The sequence below is a fragment of the Megascapheus bottae genome, chromosome 21 (assembly GCF_031878675.1).
Source record: "Megascapheus bottae isolate mThoBot1 chromosome 21, mThoBot2.hap1, whole genome shotgun sequence".
Lineage (NCBI taxonomy): Eukaryota > Metazoa > Chordata > Mammalia > Rodentia > Geomyidae > Megascapheus > Megascapheus bottae.
Window position 1 is genome coordinate 29,907,877 of NC_143529.1, and position 27,161 is coordinate 29,935,037.

A 27,161-nucleotide genomic window follows, 5' to 3' on the forward strand; every position below is an offset into this window, starting at 1 on the left:
GGCAGAAGCAGAGGAGAGATGACTGCTTCTTTCCGAAGGTAGGTTCTTTGTTTCAGAATCCCTGATTAATCAGCAACAGCATCAACAGACTAAGGCAGCTGGAGAGGAGAGAGAGAAGCAGGGAGGGAGGGAGCCAGGAGCAGGGAGAAGGGGGGGGGAGAGAGAGAGAGAGAGAGAGAGAGAGAGAGAGAGAGAGAGAGAGAGAGAGAGAGAGAGAGAGAGAGAGAGAGAGAGAGAGAGAGAGAGAGAGAGAGAGAGAGAGAGAGAGAGAGCTAGTTGTCGCGGGGGAGGGACGATGCCACACACAAGCTAGGCTGCTCCAACCCTTCTGTGTATAAGTGGCAATGAGAAAGAGCATCTTTTTTTTTTTTGGAAAAAAAGGGACAGTTAGAAAGGATGTTTCTAATTTTTTTTTTTGTAATCGTTAAATTTTTGTCTACCCAGAATAGAATCAAATGAGGTACTCTAGTGAGCCTGCTGATTGCTTCGGGTCTTGGAATCATCTGTCTAGCCAAGTGGGTAAAATCATTCAATTTCTTCCCCGCTGGACCTGGAAGGAGAGGGGCTGTGTGCTCATCCCCACCCATTAGCGATGCCCTCTTTCCTCTGAATGTCGCTGCCAGGAAGCGAGCACCTGTCTTCTGCTCTGGCATCTTCCTTGCAAACTTTAAAGGCTATTTTATCCGATAGGAAGAACAGCAAGAATGCTCTGATCTCTAATGATGAAGAATCTGGGATTCGACACTTTCCCCATGCAGATACAATGCACTTTAATTGAAGAAACCCTGAGCTGAAGTACAAGTCTGTTTCTTATGGTGCTGGATTTGCTCCTCGGGAGCTGCCCTGCGATCAGCTGAGAGAGAGAGAGGGCTCTGACAGACTCCAGTCACCTTCTCATTATTGCACTTAGCTCTCTCTGGGGACTTACATTTTTTTGGTATGTATTTCATTTTTTTTCAGATATTCTAAGCATGCTCAATGAATCCAACACCAAGTAGATCGAGCAATCTCATGATGGCATGGAATGGGTTTTAGTTACAGATACTTAATGCTGAAGTTTGCATGTTTTTATTAGGTGGAGCAGAATTAATGCCACAAGCATGGCATTCAGGTCGAGAGGAAGCCTCAGGCTATTTTTACTCCCTTACCCATTTAGTTCCATTACCATGGAAATGGTTAAATTAGATTTTTTTCATTAGTAAAATAAGCCATATTGAATTATTAAAATCCCTGAAAATATTTCCAGAGTATTAATTAGCATTCATGTTGTGCAACCTAGATATTTATCCACTATTCCATACCATAAATATTTTACAACAGTCAGCAGTGAGAGCCCAGTTTTGCACTGAGAGAAAAAAAAAGACACACTCCCACAAAAAGCCAGAGTACTGGTGATACAACAAAGCTGAAATGGCTTCTTTCTGACTAGTTAGACATAAAACTGTTTGAAAAACATACGTTTTAATATTTATCAATCACATCTAGCTTTGCTTACTGTCATCACAATGCCCATCTCCTGGGGAACTTTGGGCAAACTTGTTTTTCTTGGAGCATGCCCTGTTCTATCGAAGCATCTCCTTCCTAATTTCCCTTACTACATTGTAGTATTTCACATATCAGAAGTGTAGATGTTCTGTACCCAGAAGAGTTGCCTTTAACAATGTCATTGATTCTCATTGCTCTTTGGGAACTATTAAAGTTGTTTAGCACTACATATTTTCTAAATATATTGAACAATAAGGACATCCAGCTAAAGAAGGTAGCATGCTTCAATTTTTCTCATTTTGAAATTCCAAAAGTTTTCCTAAGTATTGTGGAATAATAAATATAGAGCAAGTGGGAAAATTAACTCCTTTCTTAACTCTTCACAATTTTTGGTGCTGTTTACTTTTATATGGCCAAGAGCAAACTGTATAAGTGAATGAAAAAAAATAAGGTAGCTCCTTATGTAGAAATTATGGTGTTCCCTCAGTACATTACCTTTACAGTAGAAATAAATAAATAAAATTGCTAAAAAAGAAATTATGTTGTTTTATGGGTAAAAGCATGTTACCAAACTCATCAAAGAAGGAAAGACTGTGAAGAGCAGTAACAATTCAGACAATTAATGAAGACAAATCTCAGAAAATACTGCAATCTTCACAAGGCACTAAAGGGAGGTCCAACAATTTGAAATATGTTATGTAGAGTAGAGAGTGAAGATGAGTAAAAAGTAAAAAAGCAAAGGTCAGTTATTGTTTAGAAAAGCACTCAATTCTATTAGATGGTTTCCATTGTAACTGTGATCATCAATTTGTTAAACTGTATATACTTTGAAAATATTGCCTTGTAAGCATCTGGGACCAATTGCTTCAAGCATCCACTGGCACTTTGCATGAGCTTCTAATGTAAGTTGGGAGTTGCAATCTCTTCAGACCTTGGCATCTTCAGACAGGATGACTATACAAACTTAAGGAAAATACTTAATTTGCAGTGCTACTACATCTACATGATCTATGTCAATTTTAGCTATTTGGGGGAAAAAGATAGTACAGAAAAACTAGCTGCAAAGTGATCTTTCCGAGGAAAAGGCAATCAGTGTCTTTGTAGTCTCTCCAGAAAGCTGTCTTGCTTGTAGCTGCACAATTTCCCATTTGGGGCAGCACATCTGCATTAGAGTGACACAGAAAATGACAGAAATGAACACAACCATTTGTGGGGCTGGCATAGGATTTTGAATATAAAAAGTGAAATCATAGGACTGTTTAATAGATTATATTCTTTTGGTTTATCAGAAAAACAATTTGACTTGCATATGATATGGGTTATAACCAGACTAATTATGGTATTGATTTGGTCTTACTACCAGAAGTTAGCAAATTTTAACTACCAATTCCTTATGCATAAGTTTTATGTGCATGTGTATGTGTATGTGTGTGTATGCATGTATGAATCCTGGTTTAAACACATTTTCATACACAATGTGTCTTTTAACTGCCCTAAATGAATGTAAATAAAGTGAAAGATGTATAAATTTATCACACATTAAATATAGTTGAAATTTTCTTGGGAAACTTATATTGAATCAATACTACTAGGTTCTCTATATAAGGTAAGGTGTAATCACTGGAGTATGAAATCAGAATCTTAGTAACTCAACATCTAATAATGTCTTTACTCTGCTAATACAGGTGTCATTTGAAAACCTCAGAAACATATCAATGTTAGAAACTCAAAAGCTTTTCCACTTACAAGTGAAGAGCAAGAAAAAGTATCCCTGGATAAACAGTTAAATATCCAGACATTCTTCTGGAAAGCAATTCCTGTTTTTGTAATATGTTCCCCCTGCTTATCACAAATATCATAATAAAAATGACACAAAATAAGTTTCATTTAAAGGATTACCTTGCAAGGACTATTGTGATCTCAAACTTAGAAAGCTTCCCATGGAAGCTGACATACTGAGAAGAAATTCTCTTCCAAAACAGAGCTTTTGTGCTCTATTATTTCGAGAAGGTGGAAATAATTCTGGTTCATGTACTGGTCACAACTTTCTATACTGAAAACACAAAGTAATTGGAGAATGATTCTATTCCAGAAACTTTCCATAAGTACCTCAGAATTACAAAGCAATGATTACTCATGAAGATTGTGGAATACTTTACTCAGATGTGTAGTGGGCATGTAGAAAATACTTTTGAGTGAATGAAGGTGCAAGGTCACTATAGGCTGTGCCTGACAAATCAGTGTCACACTCCTCTCAGCCACTACTGTGGAGGTGGAGTGGTTTGGTAAGACATGCTATGAAATTATTCTAATGGAAAATCTCATTGTGAATTTTAAGCAAATGAAAAACAAAATATTTATATGTATCCTGAAGGGAAGTAGGCATTCTGAATATCCATCTAGCTTATTTGCACCCACCTTAAATGCCCTCTGTAAACTGATATTTTAACTGAAAAAATGAATAATCCAAATAAATGTGTGACCTTAGATTTTTTTCTTGCATACATCTATTTCTGAAAAATTGTCCCTAGTTTTCTGTTGTAGAGTTTTTTTTATCTTCTCCAGACACTTGGATAAGCAGAGTAGCTACTGGAAAAGGAAAAAAAAGAAAACCAACACATATTTTATGTGTCTATGGATCCCACTTGGACATACCTGCTTAATGTTCCCCATGTGTATTAGAAGTAGTTTTATTTCTGTAAGAAATTATAGGAAAAATTAATATTGCTTTCAGTTCTAGTTTTAGCATTGGTAAGGCATGATAATGATTTTGCACATAAAAAAGTGTAACATATGAAGCTGTGTACAGTAATTTCAACATGATAAATATTCTCCCAGTTTAAATTGTTTCCTCTCAGTTGAGTTGAATGAATCCAAAATTCAAAACTTTGAGACATATCACCATATTATATCAAGTATTTTTATAATTAGTCATCCAGTTGTATTTAAGCTAGCATTGGTGGCTTTTATAGAACTGATTGTGATTTTAGAGGCAGTAATCTAAAAATTAGGCAAAAGGAGTTACTAGAGAATACAGGATACCACAGTGGAAAAATGGGTGTAAATGGGGGATCTATAACTATTCGCTGATTGCATGGGGATTCTGAATCCCTTGTCCGCTACTTTCCCAAAAGAATTCCTCATTTGAATTTAACTGTGGGAAATAAATTCCAAGAATGTCGTTTACCGGTGATATTCCATTATTTGGATTAGTACCATGCATTTTAATGAAAATTGAATTGCTTTTCAAATGATGAGCACAGATACCAACTTTTAACCAAAGTTTCAGGATGGTAGGTAGTAGATGTGAGGCTAGAACATCATCATCATCATCATCATCATCATCATCATCATCATCATCATCTCTCTCTTCCTCATTGTCTCTTATAAAACTGGATGTAGTGATACATTAGTTGAATAAAAGGAATGCCACTGGAAAGCAAAAGTTCCACTTCAACTTTACTCACTCTCTAGTCTCTCCCCTAGAAACCCATTACAGGTCTTGAAGCGGATTCTTACTGAGATATATTGAAAGATGTTACAGGAAGATGTCTTTATTTTCCTCTCAATGAATGGGGGCTCCTAAGGTGCCAATGGAGGAATGAGGTTCTGAAGACAAGCTTTTGTAAAGGACTCATGTACAGGACTGTCATTCAAGGAGCAGAAATGAGTTTGATTTAATATTCATTAGCCAGATTTTGATGTTATAGGATCTACCTCATTCAACACAGATGTGCATTTCTGAAAGACAAAGAAATTCATGTTATGACTTGATTACATTTTCTCATTGCATCAAACATACCTGTAGATAGTGAACAAAGTTATCTTCTGTGAGGCCACAAATATGTTTCCTGTGTATTTGAACTATGGCTCAGTTGCCTATGGAATATTTTTTTTAGCTTGAAACCATACATTCTGAGGATTTGGTGCCCCAGATGTGAACAGTGGAAGAAATAGATAAGAAGTGTTCAGAACCAGTTTTTTGTTAGTGGGAAAATGCATGAACAACTAACTTAGCCTGTATTTACATATCTATTTTTGAGGAAGTTGAACTGTCTCAAAGATTTCAGTTATCTATTCCAAAGTAGTTATTTTGGTCAAGAAGTTATTTTAGCTGGGTATCCCGTGATGTCTCCTGCTTCTAATCCTAACTACTCAGGGAGGCTGAGATCTGAAGATCAAGGCTCAAAATCAGTCCAGGCAAACAAATCTGAGACTCTTTTCTCTAGCTAACCAGCAAAATTGGAGGTATGATGGTATCCTTGAATGAAAATGCTAATCAGGCATGTGAGGTCGTGAGTTCAAATATGATCTTGCTCATTCAGAAAAATTGGGGAGATATTAATTATTTAATATAACCATTCACATATATTTTAATGGTATTAAATATAAATATTTAAACACTGATTTTTTAATTCTGATCATATTAATGGGATGAGTAACCATTATCTTCTGGTTTATTGACCATACATATGCATTTTCTGAGTCCAAATGACATGTCTATTTCAATCACCACTTTTTAAGAACATAAAGACTGGAGGTCAAAGATGCTAATTAACTTACACAAGAGATCCAGAAGCTCCTTAGTTGATACGTTCTGGCCACACTACAATACTTTTCATCTGTGCCCTTACAAGATGGTATCAGAGATTCTCCACATCATAAATTGCATATGGACAAGTAAGCAAAAATATTGTGACATTGCAACATTGGCAGGTTCTTATCCTATTTTTGAAGATATATATTTGCTAAAAATATTCCTTGCTTATAGTCAAACAAATATGAAAAAGAAGGGTAGGTGATATAATCAGGGTTGTAATCATACACTATGAAATTGTTTCACTTCTTAGCTCTTCCACTATAGAATGGCACCAATGCTATAATTTGGTCTTGGCCTGGATCATAACAGATACTCAGTAATGACTAATAAAATGAAATGTATTTCTAGAACCAGGAGACATGCCCAAGTACCCAAATATTTGCCTCATTTTCATCCTGTGAAACTTTCACTACATCTCATGGCTGACTCTCTTTTAAAATAATTCTTTTTAGCAGGAAAAAAGTGTGACAACCAATAGTTAAACAAAATGAATACCAGAACTGAGAAGAGTGTGTGAATTAAAAAGGGAACAGTGAACAAATAGAATTCTCTCTCTCTCTCTCTCTCTCTCTCTCTCTCTCTCTCTCTCTCTCTCTCTCTCTCTCTCTGTGTGTGTGTGTGTGTGTGTGAGAAAGTTTGGGGGGGTAAGGAACAATTAGGATGGAAAATAAAATGATGGAAGAAGTGACTGATCCAGAAGCACAGGACAACACGATGAACAAAGACACAACTTTTCTTTAAAAGCCTAACTTTTCGTAGCATAAATATGACTTAGAACAGAAGCAATTTAAACTTCAGCCAATTTGAAATGTGATTCCAAATTAATTAATATCCAGCAATCAAAAACAAATCTCATTAATAATTAGCTATGTAAACTCAAGCCTAATCATTAATATCATTTGAGTTGAATTTCCAAATTAATAAACTTCAGGGAAAATTGAAAAAAACCTTTGGATCACAATGCTTCAAGTCACTTAGAAATAGACATACAGACTTTTGCTAGAGGACAGATTGGTGAAAAAATCTCTAGCCTGAGGCATTATCTTTAATATCCTTGACTACTGACTTGGCTAGTTTAGGCAAAATTGCCATAAAGTTGTTTGCTTTTAACCCAATCACGCCTAATGCTAATGCTCTCCATGGGAGTAAACTCCCCATAATGGTAATACTTTTTTTGCCAGTCCTGGGCTTGAGCTCAGAGGCTGAGCACTGTCCTTGGACTTTCTCAAGGCTAGAGCTCTACCACTTGAGCCTCAGCACCACTTCCAGCTTTTTTTTCTATGTATGTGGTACCACGAAATAAACCAGGGTCTTTGTGCATGCTAGGTAAGCACTCTACCACTTGGCCAAACTCCTGGCCCAATATTTTAACTATGGTTCTTTCATCCCTTTCCACCTAAATAAAGTTCATTTGTAGCAGTAATTTCTTTTCCCTTTGTGTGTCCACCACTGAAAAATCTAATCTGATGGACCAATATTAAAATACACTTCAGTTATATTAGGTAGGTGGAATTAAAAGACCATTTAATCTCAAACCCACTAGAGCTTAAAAACAAGGCATAATAAAAAATTTAACATACCAAAATTATATCAACAACAACTCTTTCTAAGTCTCCAATATCAAAGATTTCTTGGATTGTAGAGATTCTTAAATGCATTGAGTTTCAATCATGGGCTGACATCTGAAATGCCAATGAACTCTGCTGTGTAATAAAATTTCCATATCTACACCTTGGAACATGAAGTATGACTCTTATAAAAATCAGAATGATAATGATTTACAATTGAAAAACAAAATCCTAGGACTTTACATTCAACAGTTTATTTTCATAATACATTTTTTTGTCATTCCTGGGGCTTGAGTTCAGGACCTAGACACTGTCCTTTGACTTTCTCAAGGCTAACACTCTACCACATGAGCCACAGAACCACTTCCAGTTTTTGTCTCTGTATATGGCATCAAGGAATTGAATCCGGGGCATGCTGGGTGAGCATTCAAACACTAGGCCATGCTCCCGCCCCACAAAATACATTTCTGAGTTTTTGAAGAAAGTGAATGGTGCATGATAATGTGGATCTTTTTTTCTCTGTTTGTATGAAGAGGGATATTCTATGAACCCTGGGAATGTGTTCATCTCAGACCTAGCCCAGAGTGGCCTTAAGCTACTTGTAGCAGGTGTGAGCCACCATGCCTAGTAACACATAATTCCTATATTAACTTAGTTTAGTCCTAGAAGCAGAGCTTTATCACTTTCAACTATTATTTTCCCTAATATTAAATGTTTTTCCTTTTCCTATCTGGTTCAGCTATTACAATTTTCTTTCTGACAGAACGTGCAATTAAAAACAGAAAGCTTTATTAAGTTAGGAGAGAAAGATTGCATTTCTGCGATTAATTTTACTTTGATTTTGTTTTTATTTTTGAAAGCATAATTTCTTTAAGTCATATGATCATAATCAATGGTTTGGAAACTTCCACTTCAATGCATAACAATTTTCGTGGCTTGCCTATCCCTCCATCCATTCATGTATTCATCCAACCATCCATTCATCCACCCACCCATTCACTCATATCCACTCACCATTACTATGCTTGCCCGTCTTCTTGCCACATTTTATTTCATGTTACATACCTCTATGGGCATTCAAGTTTTAAACTGTATTCAGATGCCTTTATATTGATGCCCTTTTTAATTGTCCCATCAACAGTGGTAGGAGTGTGTACTGACTCCATTTTATAGTTCAGAGTTAGATATACTCTCATGTGCGTACATTTTGTCTAAACTTTTTTTAACTAGTTTTGATTTATCAAGAATTATTTCTCTGGCCTGACTTTTTAAATCTCCATGTAGCAATGATAAAACAAGTTCTCACTACTAGAACTACCAGTCTGCTCAGAACTTTTGTTGTCCTGATTATCTGTAAGTTTTGTGTTATTGCAAGGTATAGAACGATACCATTAATATCAGGTTTCATGTTTTCCTCCCACATTCCCTTCTCCCACCCCCTCCCAATCATCTTGTTTCCCCCTTCCTTTCCTTATTTCAAATAAACAAATAAATGTATATGCAACATACCAGGAAATGAAGTCAGATACAGTAAGTAATAACAAGAGACATCATAAGGGGAAAAAAGAGAAAAGAAATAACTTCACATGGTACATTAAGAACAACAATCACAAAGACAAACCTCTTGTTTCCATATACATAGAATACAAATGAGTTTAAAAATAATTTTATCACTCATTTTAGATGTACAGAAGATTCTTCATGCCAATGAAAAATAGATCAAACATGTATCTGTTAATCTTGATAGAAGAGCATATTTTTATGAAACAAAATCACAATTAATTATAAAGCCAAATATTTATTTCCACATGCACTTCCACTGGACTTTCATATTCTTTTTCACAACAAGAACTTTTGCCTTTTGCTTCTCTAATCATGTTGCTGCTTTGAGGGAGTTTTAATGTTCAGGTAATAACCATTTAATATTTCTTCAAGTACTTTGGGGTCCTGTAATATCTAGTGAGACATTTTCCTCAAAAAGAGAATCTAAATTAAAATGTGTAAATCTGCACCAGTCATACACAGTACAGCAGTAATCACGGAAAGACACATAAAATTTTGAATAAAACACAATCCCCTTTGATTATTATTTTCCATAACGATCTTCATTAAAGGGCTTTTTTAAAATCTGTTGCTTACAAAAATTCAAATATTATAACTCAGCAGGACCATATTCATCCTAACCACACTACTAACTCTGGAGATTTCAACTGACACCATATTAAAGAGAAGAGCCGTCACCTTGCTGTAGGTAAAGGTCTACAATGTGTTTTCGCTTGGCAGGACGTGACCTTCTACATGATACCTTCCAAGATGATGAACGCTCACCTTGACCTTGACCCTCTGGAAAGCTTTCTCCAGTACATCGAGGATATGGGGATGAAGGCATATGATGGCCTGGTAATTCAGAACGCATCTGATATCGCTCGAGAGAATGATCGTTTGAGAAATGAAACAAACATGGCCTATCTGAAAGAGAAGAGTGAAAAACGCCGAAGACAAGAAGAAGCAATAAAGCGGTAAGTATGGATTAAACCAATGAGCCTTTCATACTTGATCAAACCTACGTGTGGGATTGAGGCTCTGATGTGATCATTGGGCCAAGTAGGAACTTGTCAGATTCCTGTAGACTTGGTAAGGAAAAGACAGCCTCTGAACTCTAGAGGGGCTTCAGGGATCCTTGTTTTAGCTTTAAAAAAGTTACTTCTTTGTGTGTTGTGCATATGGGATTACAGATGGGCTGGGGAAAGAATTTAATTTCCTGCAAATAAAGGCTCATCCTCAACGCCTTGGCTAAAGCACAAAGAAATATATAAAGTTTAATAGCCAAAGTCTGATTACTCACCAATGGCTGCTGCTTATAGTTCTGACCTTAAATAAAGTTCATCATCTTTCTACAATCTGACCTAAATTCATCAATAATCACAGGCTTGTGAGGCAGTAAGCAGGTGGAATCTTGAGTTTTACTTTCTGTGCAGAGTCGAATGGTTATTAAGTCTTTTGTTTGACACCAAGTGCTCCAGGTTTGCTCAACCAAAATTAATTTTATGATGCAAAATCTAAGCCAGCTGCAAGCTAATCAGTCCTAGATTGCAGCCCTCAAAATGGAGGTTAAATGCACTTGAGCATGAACATCTAAAGAGGGTAAATATCTTTTGGTTTTTCAAAGGAAGTGTGGCAGTGTTTTCAGTGTGTTTGTGTGTGTGTGTGTGTGTGTGTGTGTGTGTGCTCCTACTTTCTGGTGATACAGGTGGACACATGTTGGGTTTGATATGGTTCTGATTTTTTCATTGCAATCTATTTTTATTGTTGGGATTGTAATCTATTTTTAGGTCCAAATGTGGGACATTATTTCATAACAATTAGCTGGATAACTGGACATTTTGACAGCTCATCATAGATTTTTCATCTATTTTGTACTGTTGCTTATTCTCTGTGACTTGTGAGATTAAAGACAAAGAATGCATTCTTATGAACTATTAAGTTTTATTAAAAAACAGATAATGTCACCCTATGCAACAATTCAATGGAAAGTTATTTTGTATGACAGAGATAAATAAAACAAGAAAACAATATTTTAGAACATGGATTTAGTAGTCTTTTTTAGTAGTCTTTTTTTTTTGCCAATCCTGGGCTTGGGCTCAGGGCTTGAGCACTGTCCTTGGACTTTCTCAAGGCTAGCACTCTACCACTTGAGCCTCAGCACCACTTCCGGCTTTTTGCTATGTGTGTGGTACCGAGGAATCGAACCCGGGTCTTAGTGCATGCTAGGCAAGCGCTCTACCACTAGGCCAAACTCCCAGCCCCTAGACCATGGATTTAGGAGTTCATGCTTTGGGGTAAATATGTAGATGGTAAGCATTTTGACAACTATATACTTAAAAACAATATTATATTCATTCCTATTATGTATTAATAATTTTCTGTGGAATTCTTCTGATTGACTTCAGTTTCTGGTGAGCATTTGAGCTTTGAGTCTGCAGTTTTCAAGCTCAATAATTACAGGTAGTCACTTAGATGCGTGGCCAAGGACAGCTACTGGCGGCAGTCAGTTGTGTGATACACTGTGTATGGCGAAAAAGGCAATCATATCATAAGTAGCATTTTGTCCTTCTGTCATGCTGGAACTGAAAGATTTGGCCTGGGTCTTGCTTCTTTCAACAGTTCTTCTTTATCGTTCCCCTTCCCTGTCATTCTTTGGATGGCTAATTGCCAGTAGGTAAATATACTAGAATAGTAATAGAGCCTCCAACATGGTTGAAACTTCCCTAATATTTTTTTTTCAAAAACACGACAACAGACATGTCTCTGGATTTTGTTGAGAGAGCAAGTTAGAAATAGAAAAGTAAAAACTAGACAAGACATGACTGGATGAGAGGAAATGGAAGCCCTATCTTATTGTCTTGTGTCAGGATGGCAATGGGTGCTGTCTCTATGGAACCAGCCTTAGCACCAAAGTTATGTCCAAACACAGAGTTAGTATTTATTTGGCGGGGACAAGGTGGTGTGTACACATATATATGCTGATATTGGAGCTTGAACACAGTGCCGTGAGTGCTCACTTGGCTTTTTTGACTCATTCAGCCACACCTCCACTTCAGCATTTCACTGGTTAATTGGAGATAAGAGTTCCACTCACATTTTTGTTTCCTCACTGGCTTCAAATTGTGATCCTCTGATTTCATCCTCAATGATAGCTGGAATTATAAGCATGAGACATTAGCATCTGGCCAAGCACAGTGTTTTTTTATATTATGTCCAGTGCACAGGGGTTCTAACAATGTATAGACATTAATAGCCATATATTCTCTTTTCAGAGTACAATTTTGGAGGGAATTGCTCCAACTTTCCCAAGAAGAAATATGTCTTTAGTAGTTTAAGAAAATCTATAGCAAAATTCTAATCATTCATGTGTTTAGGGAGTGGGGAGGATGGTTCAGAGATGGTGACAAACACAGAATAGCCACATGTACATTTAACACACATTTCAATATTTTTACCATGTGATGTATGTCAAGTGGAAAAAAATACACTAGGGCATTAAAGAACATAGTCTAATTAATTAAAATGATTAACTGTGTGTGATGAATGCCCACATAAATGTATACTGTGATTTAATGTATAGGGTATAAATGTTGAAGCTCTTAAGATAAAACATGTTTGACCTTGAAAAGGCATTGATGATAATTCTCTGTGAAATATGCCAGTTGCAATTTCAGAAATGTGCAGGCAGCCAAAGATTGCTTTTAAAAAATGGAAATAGGATTTCATATGATTGACCTTCTGGATCACACATGTGCTGCTGAAATGCCTTTTGTGCTGAAGCTCAGAAGCTTAAAACATTGAGCTCGTAGCAAAGGAATAGATGCCTGGCTTTCTCAATGATCCAAGATTGAGCCCTGTTCCTTATTTTTAAAGCAACTTGAGTCTTCTATCACTCTTCAGTCTAATGTACTTTCACATCTACTTCTCACCTGGTATTTTCCTTTAAAGGTTTGCTGTGTAGAAACATACTAAATAAATAAAAAGTGATGTTGTTCCTGTTTTCCTTAACTGCTTCAAGGAACAACTGCTTCAAGAAAAAAAAAGCCTAATGAAATAGTTCTTTCAGTGGCTCCTCTTTTCTGCTATTTTAAATTCTAATGGTTTTGTCCAAGTGTTGTTAAATGAATTTTTTTAAAAATTAAAATGGTCATGGGAAAACAGGCATGCAAAATCTATAGCTTCCAACGAGTTCAGCCTGGATACGTTGCAAAATCCTAATTTGTCACAGGGAAAGGGAAAGGGTACTGAATCAATGTATTAAAACACCATGTGAGTCAAGGATGCACCAATAAGAACTCAGTAAGGGACTGTCAAGAATGGATTCTGTAAGGAAGAAGCTGCAGGTACCTCTGAACTTCTGTTTTCCTTGGAGATTCACTATTTACAGACAATTATTTAGTTTGGCCATCAAATATAGAAATTCAGACAATAAAAACAATCAAAATGGGCCAGGAGTGTGGCCTAGTGGTAGAGTGCTTGCCTAGCATGCACAAGTCCTGGGTGCTGTTCCTAGGTATCACATAGATAGGAAAAGCTAAAAGTGGTGCTGTGGCTCAAGTGGTAGAGCTCTAACCCTGAGAAAGCCCAAGGTCAGTGCCAGGTCAGGCCCTCAGTTCAAGCACAAGGAATAACAACAGCAACAACCACCACCTCCAACAAAAAGAACCATCAAATTCATATACATCTCAATCCCAATCAGGTTGCAATTGGGTTCTAGGATTTCCTTTAAGCAAATGTTTCTTTTTTATTTTTCTATGAGTCATAGCCTTTAAAAGACATCATAAAAGATACCTTTCCAATTAAAAAGCATCAAGAAAATTTATTCCCAGTTCGTATTTTTCTGAGCATAATTTCTATGATAGGAAGGGGCTTTTGTAATCCTAATGAAACAGATGCAACGTTAGTGAAATTTTCCCCCAAACACTGTGAGTCTGGAAGACAACTCTGGATTTTAGCAAAGTGGTTCTGACACAAAGGACTACTTAGGTTGATTAGCAATGTCCCTATTCCCTGCGGATACCCTCCAGGGATCTATACGAGGTTATATTTCCTCTTTTAAAATGACAGTACAAAATGGAATTGGATTACCTACAGCTCTGTAAAAAAAATACTATTGCATAATAGTAGGTGCACATGAAAGCTTTTTATACTTTAGAGTTTCAGAATTTCCACAATCCAAAGAGAACCAAAAAAAAAACCTCACCAAAATTTATGGATATGAAATAAAGTAAAAATATAAATAAAAATTTCTTTTCTTGTTACTAGCCCTTTGTTGTCCCCCAAACAAATGCTTGTTCTAATGAGGTGTGAGTTGGTGAATATTCTAAAAGATCATCAAAATACTTAATTACACAGGGAGCTCTTAATAGAGAGATGTTTTCATTCACACACTTAGCAAATGCAACTTTAATCAAACAAAAGTTCCAAATGTACAAGTGATAAAAAGAAAAAAATCAGTTGACACAGGCTTACCTAATATCAGCTACTTTTACGTACAGCTGTATAAGGTATATGTGTGCACAAAAATTTATACACAGGTCTGAACATAAGGATCTATACATTTTTGTTTCATCGGAACCTTGGGTGCCACCTTTTAGCGAAAACACCAGCACATCACTCACATGCCTTACAAGAACAAAGGCTTTTCAGGACCACAGAGCTGGAGATTCACTCCACATGAATTCTCTTTATTAGCTATTGCATGGAATCATACACATAACTTGTGATAGGACACTTTATGGCAAAAAGAACGTATACTGAGGTTCATTTTATTTTTAATTATGATGATTTTTGGTGCCAGTCCTGGGGCTTAAACTCATGGCCAGGGCACTGTCTCTAAGCTTTTTTTTTTTTTTTTTTTTTTTTTGCAAAGTTAGTGCTCTAGCACTGCCGCTGGCACCACAGCTCCATTTCCAAGTTTTTTTTATTTGTTTGTTTTTTTGGTTTTCTTCTTTCTTTTTTTTTTTTGAGCGAGTTGCTTCATTGGAGAAAAAAGTCTCACAGACTTTCTTGGCTTGACTGACTTTGAACTGAAATCCTCCGATCTCAGCCACCTGAATAGCTGAGATGATGTGCATTTTAGCGAATGATACACAAACCCAGGAAAATGTGAATCACTTCTTTGGTCACAAGTAACTCATCTCACTGGATTTGTTTTCACTGGAGGACTATACAAAAAGAACACCTTTATTTGTATATCGAAGCATATTAAAATCTTATCACACAAGTGAAGAAAGTTAAATGAAAAAAGATCAGAAAAAGGAACAGTTTACACATAGTCTGAAGTGATCTGCAGCTAGCATAGGAATCCCCCTTGTTAGTTATCACTCTTGTGCTATGGAGAAGCACAGGACAAAAGCCCTCAGCCATAGCCTGTAGAAGCAATCAAAGCAGCAGTGTCAGGGTTTGGCTGATGGGAGTCTGTTGATCTGATCTGATGTGAGCTTCTGACCTAATTTTGCTGTAGGAGTTAGTGCTTAGGCAGAGCAAAACAAGGTTAATGTGTTGATAGGGGGCAAGATTAAACAGTATCATAATAATAACAACTCTCTAATTTCACCTTCCTCTTGCATTTGTGATTAATTCCAACCACTTTCCTAGTAATAATTCCAGAAGACCACAAGCTGCTTTCCTTCTTTGTTTTCTTTTCTTTTTTTGGGGGGGTGGGGGTGGTCGTGGGGCTTGAACTCAGGGCCTGAGTGCTGTCCCTGAGCTCTTCTGCTCAAGGCTACCACCTTAGCCCCTAATCCAAAGCCCCATTTCTGTTTTTCTGGTGATTAATTGGAGAAAAGAGTTTCATGGACCTTTTAGTGCCCAGGCTGGCTTTGAACCTCAATCCTTAGATTTCAGCCTCCTGAGTAAGATCACAAACATGAGCCACTGTGCCACTGCACTGGGCCGCTTTCCTTGTTTCTGTGCTAAAACTGTGCATCCAGATCGATTTAGTTAAAGCTAAACAAGATATTTAGACATGGTGTCAATTTGGGTTAGAATATCAAACTCTTGCAGAGTTTTTTTTTCCTTTTAATTTATAGAAGTGTAGGAATAGAAGAGAAAAATTCAATAACATCCCTTGATCTTCTCTCACCGACTCCTTTTTATTAAGCTAGATTTACAGTTTGTTCTAAGTCAATTAAATTTTTAAAAGTCTCCTATGCATTTTTAATGCTTGTGTGGAGACTCAATGTTGTTCAGTGTATACCTAAGGACAATTCTTTGTGAGTCAGATGACATTGGTTTTGGGGGTTCATTGCTTCCAGAAGTCACCTACTGTCCTCAGATGATTAGTACAAATTTCAGAAATCATCAGTTTACAACTTACATTGTGTTCATATTTGTATCAGCCATGACCCAGGGTTTCTCTGTCATCTACTAACACAGATTAAAGATCACAAGAAGGGTCCCCCGAGGGTCACATTGAAGTTAAACCATCCCCCAGAATCTCTTTACATACCTTTTCCAGCATGACATACATTTCAGGTATTTTGCATTAATTATGTCCTGTACCAACTAGCATTGGCTTCCTGTTTTAAGAAGCTCAGGGGCTGGCCTATATCTGAAATAAACAGACAGATGTTAGCAAGAGAAAGGGATTTTCAGGACAGAGTGCCATATGGGCAGTTAGTGAGCATGAGAGCTAAGTGCTCCAGTGCAAGAGTAGTCACAGCAAGGAATGGACCTTCCAAGTACCAACCCCGAGACAACGGAACAACTGTCAAGAACTTCACTTGAAAACTGAAGGTATTGTTTCCTTTGGAAGGGGTGTCAGATCTGAAGAGATGCTTATAAATACTTGGGGTATGAGTTTTTGTATAAGTATATTTTCTCATGCTGCTTAGATCATAGGTGGGTTTTCTTTCTCAGTCTTGTATATAAGATGGCCTTCCTGAAATTTTGGAAACAAAACAAAATGTGCTAGCGCTGAGACTTAATGCTCTTAATGAATATCAAAGTATATCTTTCTCTAATTATTATGGAGCAAAGTTTATGAATCAACTAATTAAGATATATATGTAATATATATAGTATATATGTATATATGTAATATATACATGTACATGTATAGATGTAATATATACATATGTATATATATGTGTGTATATATGTATATGTGTATATATGCATATATATATACATAGAGTACTCATGTATTGCAAATACAAATAGGAGTGCTGCTCACCTACCAAGATGCAGAAGAAATAAGAAAAAGGATATTTTATTTTCTTTTTCTTGAAAGGAAATCACTTTCAGCTGGATGTCCAAGGAAAATGTTTTTTTTTTTTCTTAATGAAAGACCAGCATTTAAGATCCATTATTTTAATTAGTAAATTGCACTTCGCCTCTGATTTGGAGCTAAGTACACCACTCAGCATATTTTCTGATGTTGGAATAAGAAATGAAGTGGTTCTGCACTGAATAGAGAGCATTACTGAGGAAACTTAATTTTCTGTTAGGTGATGTTTATGTGTCTTGCATAGCTATTTGATTTCTATGTGAAGTATCTCCTTAAGTATTTCTTGAGCCTGTATTAGGTCAGACACTGCTCTAGGTGCCTAGAATAAAGCAGTGACAAAACAGTAAAATTGGGTTTTATGATCTAGTAATGGCAGTGAGGATAGATGTAAGTACAGAGTAAGTTACAATGTGGCAAGCTGTATGGAGAAAATTGAATAGGTAAATTGGGTGCTAGGGCATGAAGAAGGTACAATTCAAAGTCAGTTAATGAATTAATCATGTCCAGGTGCAATTATTTGTCTTTCACTATTCATTGGGTTTAACTTGTAGTTTATCGGCACATTATAATTCTTACAAATGAGAGAAACTTTGCAGACTATTGAGAACAAAGAAGGCTGTTCTTAGGAGAGGAATCCAAAGGGTCAACGGCTATGTGCGATCATATAACTTGATGCTTATAGAAATGAATTCCAAGAAATGGAAGCAAGAGGTTTGTTTTTCTTGTACTGTTTGTGTTTTTCCTCCTTTTCCCTCTTTCCCTTTTTCTTTGGTTTATTCCCTTCTGTTGCAGTTTTTGATTTCTATACCCTTTGTCTTGTATATTCCTATCTGATTTGGGGAGTGGCAAGGAAGCACAGAAACAGTGAAACAAAGTGTGAACCAACTGAAGAGTGACCCGCACTAGACATTATGTTGGAAATGAACTATACAACTTTGACGAGGGGTAGGGAAGGGAAAAATGGAGAGAATGACGAGTGGTGACACTGTTTGGATGGAAATATGCTCATTACCTGACTTAGGTAACTGTAACCCCTGTGCAAATCATCTTTACAAAAGAAAGTCAATTGCTAAGGGGGTCTTGTGGAAAATGTCACATTGTAGTGGCAAGATGTCACAAGTAGGGGAGAAAACACTGCATTCTGTGGCAACAGACTGCCAGGAAATAGGAACACCAACAGAAGCATTGTGGATGGAAGTACTCTTGGCATGTAGTGGCGGTGTGGCTAGAACAAAGCAGAAGCGTGATGTGGAGATGATTAGCGTTAGGTGATCAGGTCAGAGACAATGATGGCCAATCTTGTAGGGCCAGGGAAATTACCTACAGTGCCTTGATTTTAGCTCAAGGTGAACCTGGGATGAAATAAGATGCCACTGAAGTGTATGAAGAGAAATATTGTAATTCTAAGTTCTATAATTTGAAGGTTGATCATTCTGATTGTTCTGTGAGATAACAAAGGCATACGTAGTTACTACTCCTGTAGTTGTAGAAACATCTAGGACAAGGGAAGACTGTGGCTTAGATCCCAATTGCAGCACTGGAAGTGCTGGGATATCATGGAATTGGAGGTAATTTTCAAGGTAGAATTAATAGAATGGTAACAGATTGGAGGTGGGCTGTGAGAGAAACATTTACAGACAGCATTTCTATAACTGATATGGGGAAGACAGCCGAAGCAGTTTGAAAGAAACTTTAAGTCTGAGGTGACTATCAGTTTTATGAAGATTTAACAATATTACAATTTTTGGCTCATTTTGGATAATTTTTAAGCATGAGTTTGAAAAACTATAGAGAAATTTCAAATATTGTCATAAAATGATGTCGCATGCATACATTTGAGGAGAGCTTTTATTTTTTAAAGACAGGATCCATCCTCTTAGCAATTTTTAAATAGACAACACAATGCATACAGCACATCTCTAGAACATTCTCTGCTTGGGGCACTGAAACTTCAATAGCAAATGGAGGGGAAGCATGTGTATTCATCAGAGCAAATGAACAATTGCCTGGAGGACTATGGCTTTGTGCCGTTAGTAGATTCATGAGTGATCTTGATTCTGATAGTCTTAGGGCATTTCCAGTTTAGTTCAGAGCTAACAGTCTCAGACCTGAAACTTAAGAAACAACATAAAAGAAAGAAGTGAGCCTACACGAGGTAAAGATTGTGAAAAATTAAAATCTCTGTTAACAGTAGATTCAATGGTGGGGTTCATTGGTAATATTTGCTTATAACACCACTTGTGTAATGCATTTACCAGTAGCATAGGCAATATGTAGAAAGTTTGATCTGGTAAGTAATAACATTATTAGCATTATTTCTATTTCTGTGTTGGCAGTGACTATTTCTAACTTGCTCTTCATCACACAATGAGACATGGTGCCATAATGACCTACGGTACCTTGTTTAGAAGGTTCTATTTATCTAGTGTAGAATCCTATGTAAGAAAGGAAAAGGAGGGCCGGGAGTTTGGCCTAGTGGTAGAGTGCTTGCCTAGCATGCATGAAGACCCGGGTTCGATTCCTCGGTACCACATACATAGCAAAAAGCCAGAAGTGGTGCTGTGACTCAGGTGGTAGAGCCCTAGCCTTGAGAAAAAATCCAGGGACAGTGCTCAGGCCCTGAGCCCAAGCCCAGGTCTGGCAAAAAAAAAAAAAGGAAAAGGAACTCAGCATTGGTAGCTCTTGCTACCAATTGCTCCTGTATTCCTTGTTACTCAGGAAGCTGAGAGCTGAGGATCAAAATTTCAAAGCCTAGGCAGACAAACCTGTGAGAACCTATCTCTAAGTAAGCCACAAAAGTGTCTATAAAAGAACTGCATTTGATTCATTCAGTATCACAAACATGGTTTTTGCCAAGAGAACATGGTAAAGCATGTGACATTTATAATGTAATTGGCTAATGAAGTTCTAGGCATTTTAAAGGAAACATATTAAAAATTTTCTATTCTGATAGGATTAATATTAACATTTCCACTCTATGAAATGTACTCATGAAACTACTGTAGCATTTTGGGGCAAAGAAAATTATAAATAATGAATCATGGAGATAAAATGACTATCTACTACATACCAGAGCTAAATATCTAACATTTTGTGGATTCTTTATAGTTTGATTTCTGTGCTAGAGAAAGACTCATGTTTAGCATCATGCTGTAAATTCCATTGTATGATTTTGGAGATGCTGGGAAGGACGGCCGGATGGAATCCAGCTGCCCTTTGCCAGGGAAAGACTTATTTCTGTCTCATCCTTCATGATGCAGTAATTATAACCCAAGCATGTCCAGCTCTTTTACAAAGGGATGCAGACTTCCATGGGGGAAACTTGAACTCTTAGTAATCTTCCAGAATGAAATCTTAACTTATGGGCATGTTTGTTGTCATTTCACTTACAATTAAAAACATGTTCGGCTGTCTGTTTATAACATACAATTGTAACCCTATTTTTTAAGGATTTTTCACATTCATTTTTATTGATTATATTTTGTTTTCTGGTCATTTTATTTATACTTCCTAATTCTTCACAGTCATAGTGCTGTGTAACCCTGTTTTTAAATGAGTGACAAAATGAGTGACATTGCTTATTTTCATTAGACATTAGTTTCTATAGGAGAGGAATGATGTTTTCTGATTCACAATAAATGAATAATACTAGCTAGAATAATCTAAAAGACAAATGGTAGGAAACTATCTATAGTGAGTGTAAGAAGAAGGGGAAATATTTTCTTTTGGTCTCCCTATCACACTAAATTCAACATTATATAGTAAGGAATACTTGTTCAGCATGAGACTAGGACCTGAAATAATTCATCTTTATATTTCTTTTCAAATGGTTATGAACAATACCATAATCAATGAATATTGAAACAAAGAGCTAAGAGACATATGGTTTATGACTTTTCTTCTATTTGAAGTTCCCAAATCCTCGCAACTCCAAATGAATCAGTGAAAATAGCATTTAAGTCTGGAAGAAATTTCCTATGATTCTTTACAACCTCTTAGTACAAACACATTCATTTCCAGAAACTATTTCTTCCAAAGGTCATATTTTGTTGTTGGGTTACTTCTCTTCTGTGTAATATTACTAGGTAAATATTTTCTAGGATTTTAATTCATTTTCCGGGTTCCCATACTTTATAGTCCTTTTCAATTCTGTTTATGTTTTAATATTGTCTTTGTTTGTTTCAGTTAGTCCTCAATTGTTTAAAATAAAGACAGAAGAGAAAAAATATGTTCAAAACAGGGTACATAGTCTAAGAGATTAACTAGGATAAAGTGACGGGGAAGGAAGGACTGACTGCCCAGTAAAAGCCTTGTGAGCAAATCATACTGAATCTCATTAATAAAGAATACGTCCACTAAAGCCAAACAATCAGTCAATCTGCCATGTACATTAGTTAAGTCTATTCCAATTCAGGTGGATAAATTTTCCTCTACATGTTTGTTGGCTACCACTCAGATCACAATACTAGCAATGTTTGCTATGCTACATTTTCCCTACCAATTTTTTTCAGAGTTAGTGTGGACTACATAGGTGTTGGAAATGAGTGATTATGTCTGTCTGAATGAACATCTCAGACAACAGCAAAATAATACAATAACAGGGTGGATAACGAGAGAGAAAAGCAACAGACAAGGTGCTGTGATTCAATCTACCAAAAATAGGCTGGCAGAGAATAATCCAACTAAATATCATGGCCAAGTGTGTCAGCTAAAAATAAATAGAAGAAGTGTGGCTTTACAGTATAGGAAAACTGCTCTGTAGAGCATTGCTATAGTGCAGATATATATCCATTTTTTAGGAAAGCAAGAAACTAACAAAAGGACTATATGAGGGAAGGCTAAACACAACAAATAGATACTTCCATGAATATTTTAATTTCAGTGTCTTGGTCTGTTTTTTTTTCCACAAACAGTTCTATTTAATCATGTGTACCATGACAGATATCATTTCCAAAGCCAAGTTGACCTGAGCAATTTATGGTAAACTGATTCTTTGTGAAGACTTGATACAAAGATGCCTTTTTGAGTGTCTGGTTTAGGCTGATACCTCTGATTCCCCTAAAGATGTCCATCCATTTCACATATGACTTGAACATAAAAGCACCTGCTTTTGAATCCTTAGTCAAAGGGAAAGTATTTGGTCACTTCTTATAAGATTAAAAGTCTCCAAAGAGATATTGTACATGTAACAGAGCATTTTGAAACGAGGTGGAAACACTAAGCCTGTGCAGTTATAATATGATTTCATTAAAGTAGAGGAATGAAAGATTAGTTTGGTATTGGATTTTAAGAAGGAATGCCATTTGTGGATTTGTCATTAATGCAGTGAACCCATCATTTCAAGTCTTTCCATTTCAATGCGACTTAGAATTCTAAAGAAAAGTCAGCTTAAAGGCATCAACAGTCTCCTGTGTGCGTTGCCTTTAGCAAAGAACCCCTATCTTTAATTCAGCACAATTGGCAATCTGGGTTTGAGACAGACTGTGATTTAGTTAACATGAAGACAGAATGACCTCTGTCACCCCAGAGCTGAATGAAAAGTTCAATTCAGGTTTGACGGCATGTATGAACTAATGTAGGAGAGATAACCTGGAGGAAAAAAAATGAAATGATCTTATTGAACATAAAGAAGAATGAACAAATCCCTGCTGTTGCTTCTTGATACTCCTAGACAGTGAACGTATTTATTTTAAATAATGACTTTCAATAATGGATGCATGCTTTGCTATCTCAGTCATATGGATCAAACCCTCATTTAGTGAACAGATATATTGATTATCAACCTGACAGAACACAATGCTCCCTACAGGAAACTAGCATCTCTCGTTAGTTTCTGACAAGGCTGTAGTGAATTTTAATAGATGAGAAATAGTATGGAATAGAGACATTTACAAGTTGTAACTCCTTGAGCAATTTGGTGAATAAAACATCATTCTACTAAATGAATCCTGAAGGCACTATCATTATAGTCTTCACCATGCTAAGCCAGTGCTCTGCCATTTGAGCCACATCCACCAGCACCCTCAGTAAAGTTTTCTAAGGGGAAGATTGGGAGATATTCTTTTCCTTTGGGCATAACTCAGGCATTAGTTACTTGATGAGATATGCTATCTTACCTTTAAGATCAAGTTGAGATTGATTGAAGCCAACATTTTATTTCATCTAGCTGTATACATAGCTGAACTTTGGAAAGAAGAGAGCATTACACCTCATCATTTTCATATTCACAAGGTAGAGTGAAAAAAAATGGACCAAGGAAAGTTTAATGTTAAAAATGTTAACAAGCCAATGAACTAATTATAATTAAAGTTTTCTTATCAAATTATATTTCTTCTCCTGTAAAAGTAATTCAAGTTAATCAACTACCTAATTTACATACCTTTAAAAATATTCTACAGTGTTAATTTATATTATTGAAACCCTAATTTTCATATTTAAGGAAAGTCAATTATCATATGAATAGCATGAGAGATCACTTGAGTGTGTTAAAAGTCTTTGACATTTTGCAGCTTAAAAATTAATAGACAAGTTTTGTAGCATTTGATTTTGAAAATACATTATATATATTTTATCTAATCTTTATATTTAAATACCTTCAGTTTATATACCATAGGTACATAGATGGACAACTCAATAAGTTATTCTTTTTAAAGCACAAAAGTGAAAAAAGTCGTCAAATTAAGGGTATAGGAATCCTTCAAATAATTTTTTTCTTTTTTTAATTTTTATTTTACATTTCTCCATAGGCATCAGCCCTCCTGGGTGCCTAAGCCCCCCAAAAACCAAAGCATTGAGTGGAAATAATTTTTTTGTCGGTCATGCGGCTTGAACTCTGAGCCTGGGCACTATCCCTGATCTCTTCAGCTCAAGGCTACTGCCCTACTCCTAGAGCCACAGCTCCACTTCCTGTTTTCTAGTGATTAATTGAAGATAAGAGTCTCACAGTCTTTAGTGCCCAAACTGGCTTTGAATCAAGATCCTCAGATCTCAGCTCCCTGAGCAACTAGGATTACAGGCATGAGCCACTGTGCCTGGCAGTGAAAATAATTTTGACTAAAAATTCAGATTAAAATGCAGAGGGAACAGAGGTCTTAGACTAGTTGTCACATTACCATACAACCAAACCTTACCCACTTCATTAGTCTTTGACAATGTTTGTTTGCAAAACGTTTCTAAGGAGTAAATATAAGAAGAATCCCTTGACATTTTACAAAGCAAAAAAACAAACAAGCAAACAAAAAAAACCCCAAAAACATTTTGTCTCTATTTCCATTATTGTAAAAGTTGTGCATGTAAACCAATGCTCATTAGCCATAACTTCAATATAGCTTCAATGGAGCCAAATGTCTGGCACTGAGAACTATAGAAATAGATGTTTTAAAAGAGTCAATGTTCATAAGACAAGGACTTCGCAAGGTTCACAGAACTCTCACGTATAGAACAGTCCCATGCTCTCCCTTAACTGAATCACGGTGGCAAACACAGCTATACACTAACAAAACAGGTGCATTCATTCAAAAGATAATAGTCATCTACCATAAAGGTCTGCTCCAAATTTTTCCTCTTGGTATATCAGAGCTTTTATTTACATTTGTGTGTTCATGCATGTGTGCTTTCCTGTGTGCGTGTGTGTGTGTGTGTGTGTTCGTATGTGTGTTCCATTAATGTTTTGATGGATTACACACAGAACATTTCTCACCAGGAATTCATCCAATGAGTAAGGGCACTTTGGTTATTAAATTGAGGTCTTGTGTTAGAAGCCATTAAGCAAATTATTTAGTACACATTCCTTTGGAAGGCAAGGGCACAGGGACAGTATTTTATAACCGGTTAATTTCATGCTACAATTAAATTCTTGACACAGCATTGGAATGGCAAATTTAAAGAGGACTGTCTCTTCTCAAGTTTCAGAATGAAAGTGCACTTCCCTATGTGGTAGATAACCTCTTAAGATGTAAATGCTCTTTGGTATATAGAAAGGAGTTGTTCTATAGAGAGTAACCAACAGAAATAAATGTTTTGCTTTGAGATTTTCTTGAGATTTAGATTATATGCAAGGAGCATTTTAATGAACAGAATTTCAAAGTCAAATATTTTTTCAAATAATAAAATTATACTAATTTAATACATGAATAATGGTCTAATTTCCAATTGATGACAAGATTAGGAGGAAAAAAGTATATTTGTAAGGTGTTTCTATGTTCTACAAAATTTTTGAAATATTGACTTAAGTCAGTGCTACCACGGAACCAGTCTCACCTTTTTGAATTTAACAATAACTTGTCATATGACCAAGAGGAACCACTTTTCCCAACTGGGTAATATTTCATATTAATCCGAATCTGAAAGATTTTGTTAAATAGGGAGTAGGTGTCCGGTTCATGCCCGTTCCTTTTATTTCACTTCCCCCACCCCAGCTTTCTGGAGGTATTGGGGATTGAAATCAGAAACTTGTGCATGTAAGGCAAACACTTTACCACTTCAGCCACAATTCAGTCATTTTACTTTTAGATTTTTTTTTAATTACCAAGGCAAAATTAACAATCTAACATTGAAGGATGATGACAAATCCAAAATGCCTGGAACAAAAATGAAGATTTTTAAAATCATAAATATCTCTCCTTCATTTCCAAAGGGGGAAAAAAAAGGTTTACAAGACCATCCCAGCAGAGTTTTGGAGCTTCAGACTCAGGAGGAAAAAGACAATTGACGGGTTGGGAGTTTGGCCTAGTGGTAGAGTGCTTGCCTAGCATGCACAAAGACCCGGGTTCGATTCCTTGCTACCATATACTTAGAAAAAGCCAGAAGTGGTGCTAAGGCTCAAGTGGTAGAGTTCTAGCCTTGAGAAAGTCCAAGGACAGTCCTCAGGCCCTGAGCTTAAGCCCAGGACTGGCCCAAAAAAAAAAAGACAATTGACATCCCTCTGCTGTGGAGCAGAGACACCAAGTCCAGAAAAGTTATTTTAACCTACAGAATTAAAGCCTAACCAGAGAAAGGAGTGGGACAGCTGGTGGAGAGAGTCTAAAGCTCCAAAATTCTGTTGGATAGTTAATTTTGTCTTGATAAATAATCAAGGTGGATCCTAGAAAGAAGATTTAATATATTGGTTGTGAGCATATTCAGCCAGCAGCCCTTCTCTTTTCTATTCAGGTAACTTCTATTCAAAGGGCCAACAAACAATTTAAGACAGTGTTTTCGGTTTTGTATTCTACCAATGTTCAAGAAGCAATGTACCCACTACCTGGCAAATGTAACTGTAGGCCCTCTATATGTTATCCTGACAATAAAATACATTAAAAAAATTAAAAAGGGGGTACCACATACATAGAAAAAAGCCAGAAGTGGTGCTGAGGCTCAAGTGATAGAGCTCTAGCCTTGTGAAAGCCCAAGAACAGTGCTCAGGCCCTGAATTCAAGGTTCAGGACTGGCAAAAATATTTTAAAGTATTTCTGTTATAGCTACTCACATTCTGTTTCGGAGCCCACATCTAGGCTAGAGTTCAAGTATGCCTGACTCTAAAGGATAGTTTCGTTTGTTTTACTGATCCTGAGGCTTGTACTCGGGGCCTATGCTGTCCCTGAGCCTTTTTGTGCTCAAGGTTGGTACTCTACCACTTGAGCCACCATCACCATTTCTGACTTTTTTCTGAGTAGTTTTTATTGGATATAAGAGTCTCAAGGACTTTTCTGGGTGGGCTGGCTTCAAACTGTGGTCCTCAGATCTCAGCCTC

General features: G+C 36.5%; 1 protein-coding gene across 2 annotated transcripts in view; it reads left to right on the forward strand.

Moving 5' to 3' along the window:
* Nucleotides 1-337: 337 nt before the first annotated feature.
* The window catches only part of Nyap2 (neuronal tyrosine-phosphorylated phosphoinositide-3-kinase adaptor 2), a 249,634-nt gene continuing 222,810 nt past the window's right edge, over nucleotides 338-27,161 (forward strand). For both annotated transcript variants that reach the window (XM_090354917.1, XM_090354918.1), the window contains exons 1-2: nucleotides 338-937; nucleotides 9,937-10,172. In XM_090354917.1, the coding sequence (XP_090211043.1) occupies nucleotides 9,952-10,172 (221 nt within the window). In that variant the 5' untranslated portion in view covers nucleotides 338-937; nucleotides 9,937-9,951. The remainder of the gene's footprint in view (nucleotides 938-9,936; nucleotides 10,173-27,161) is intronic.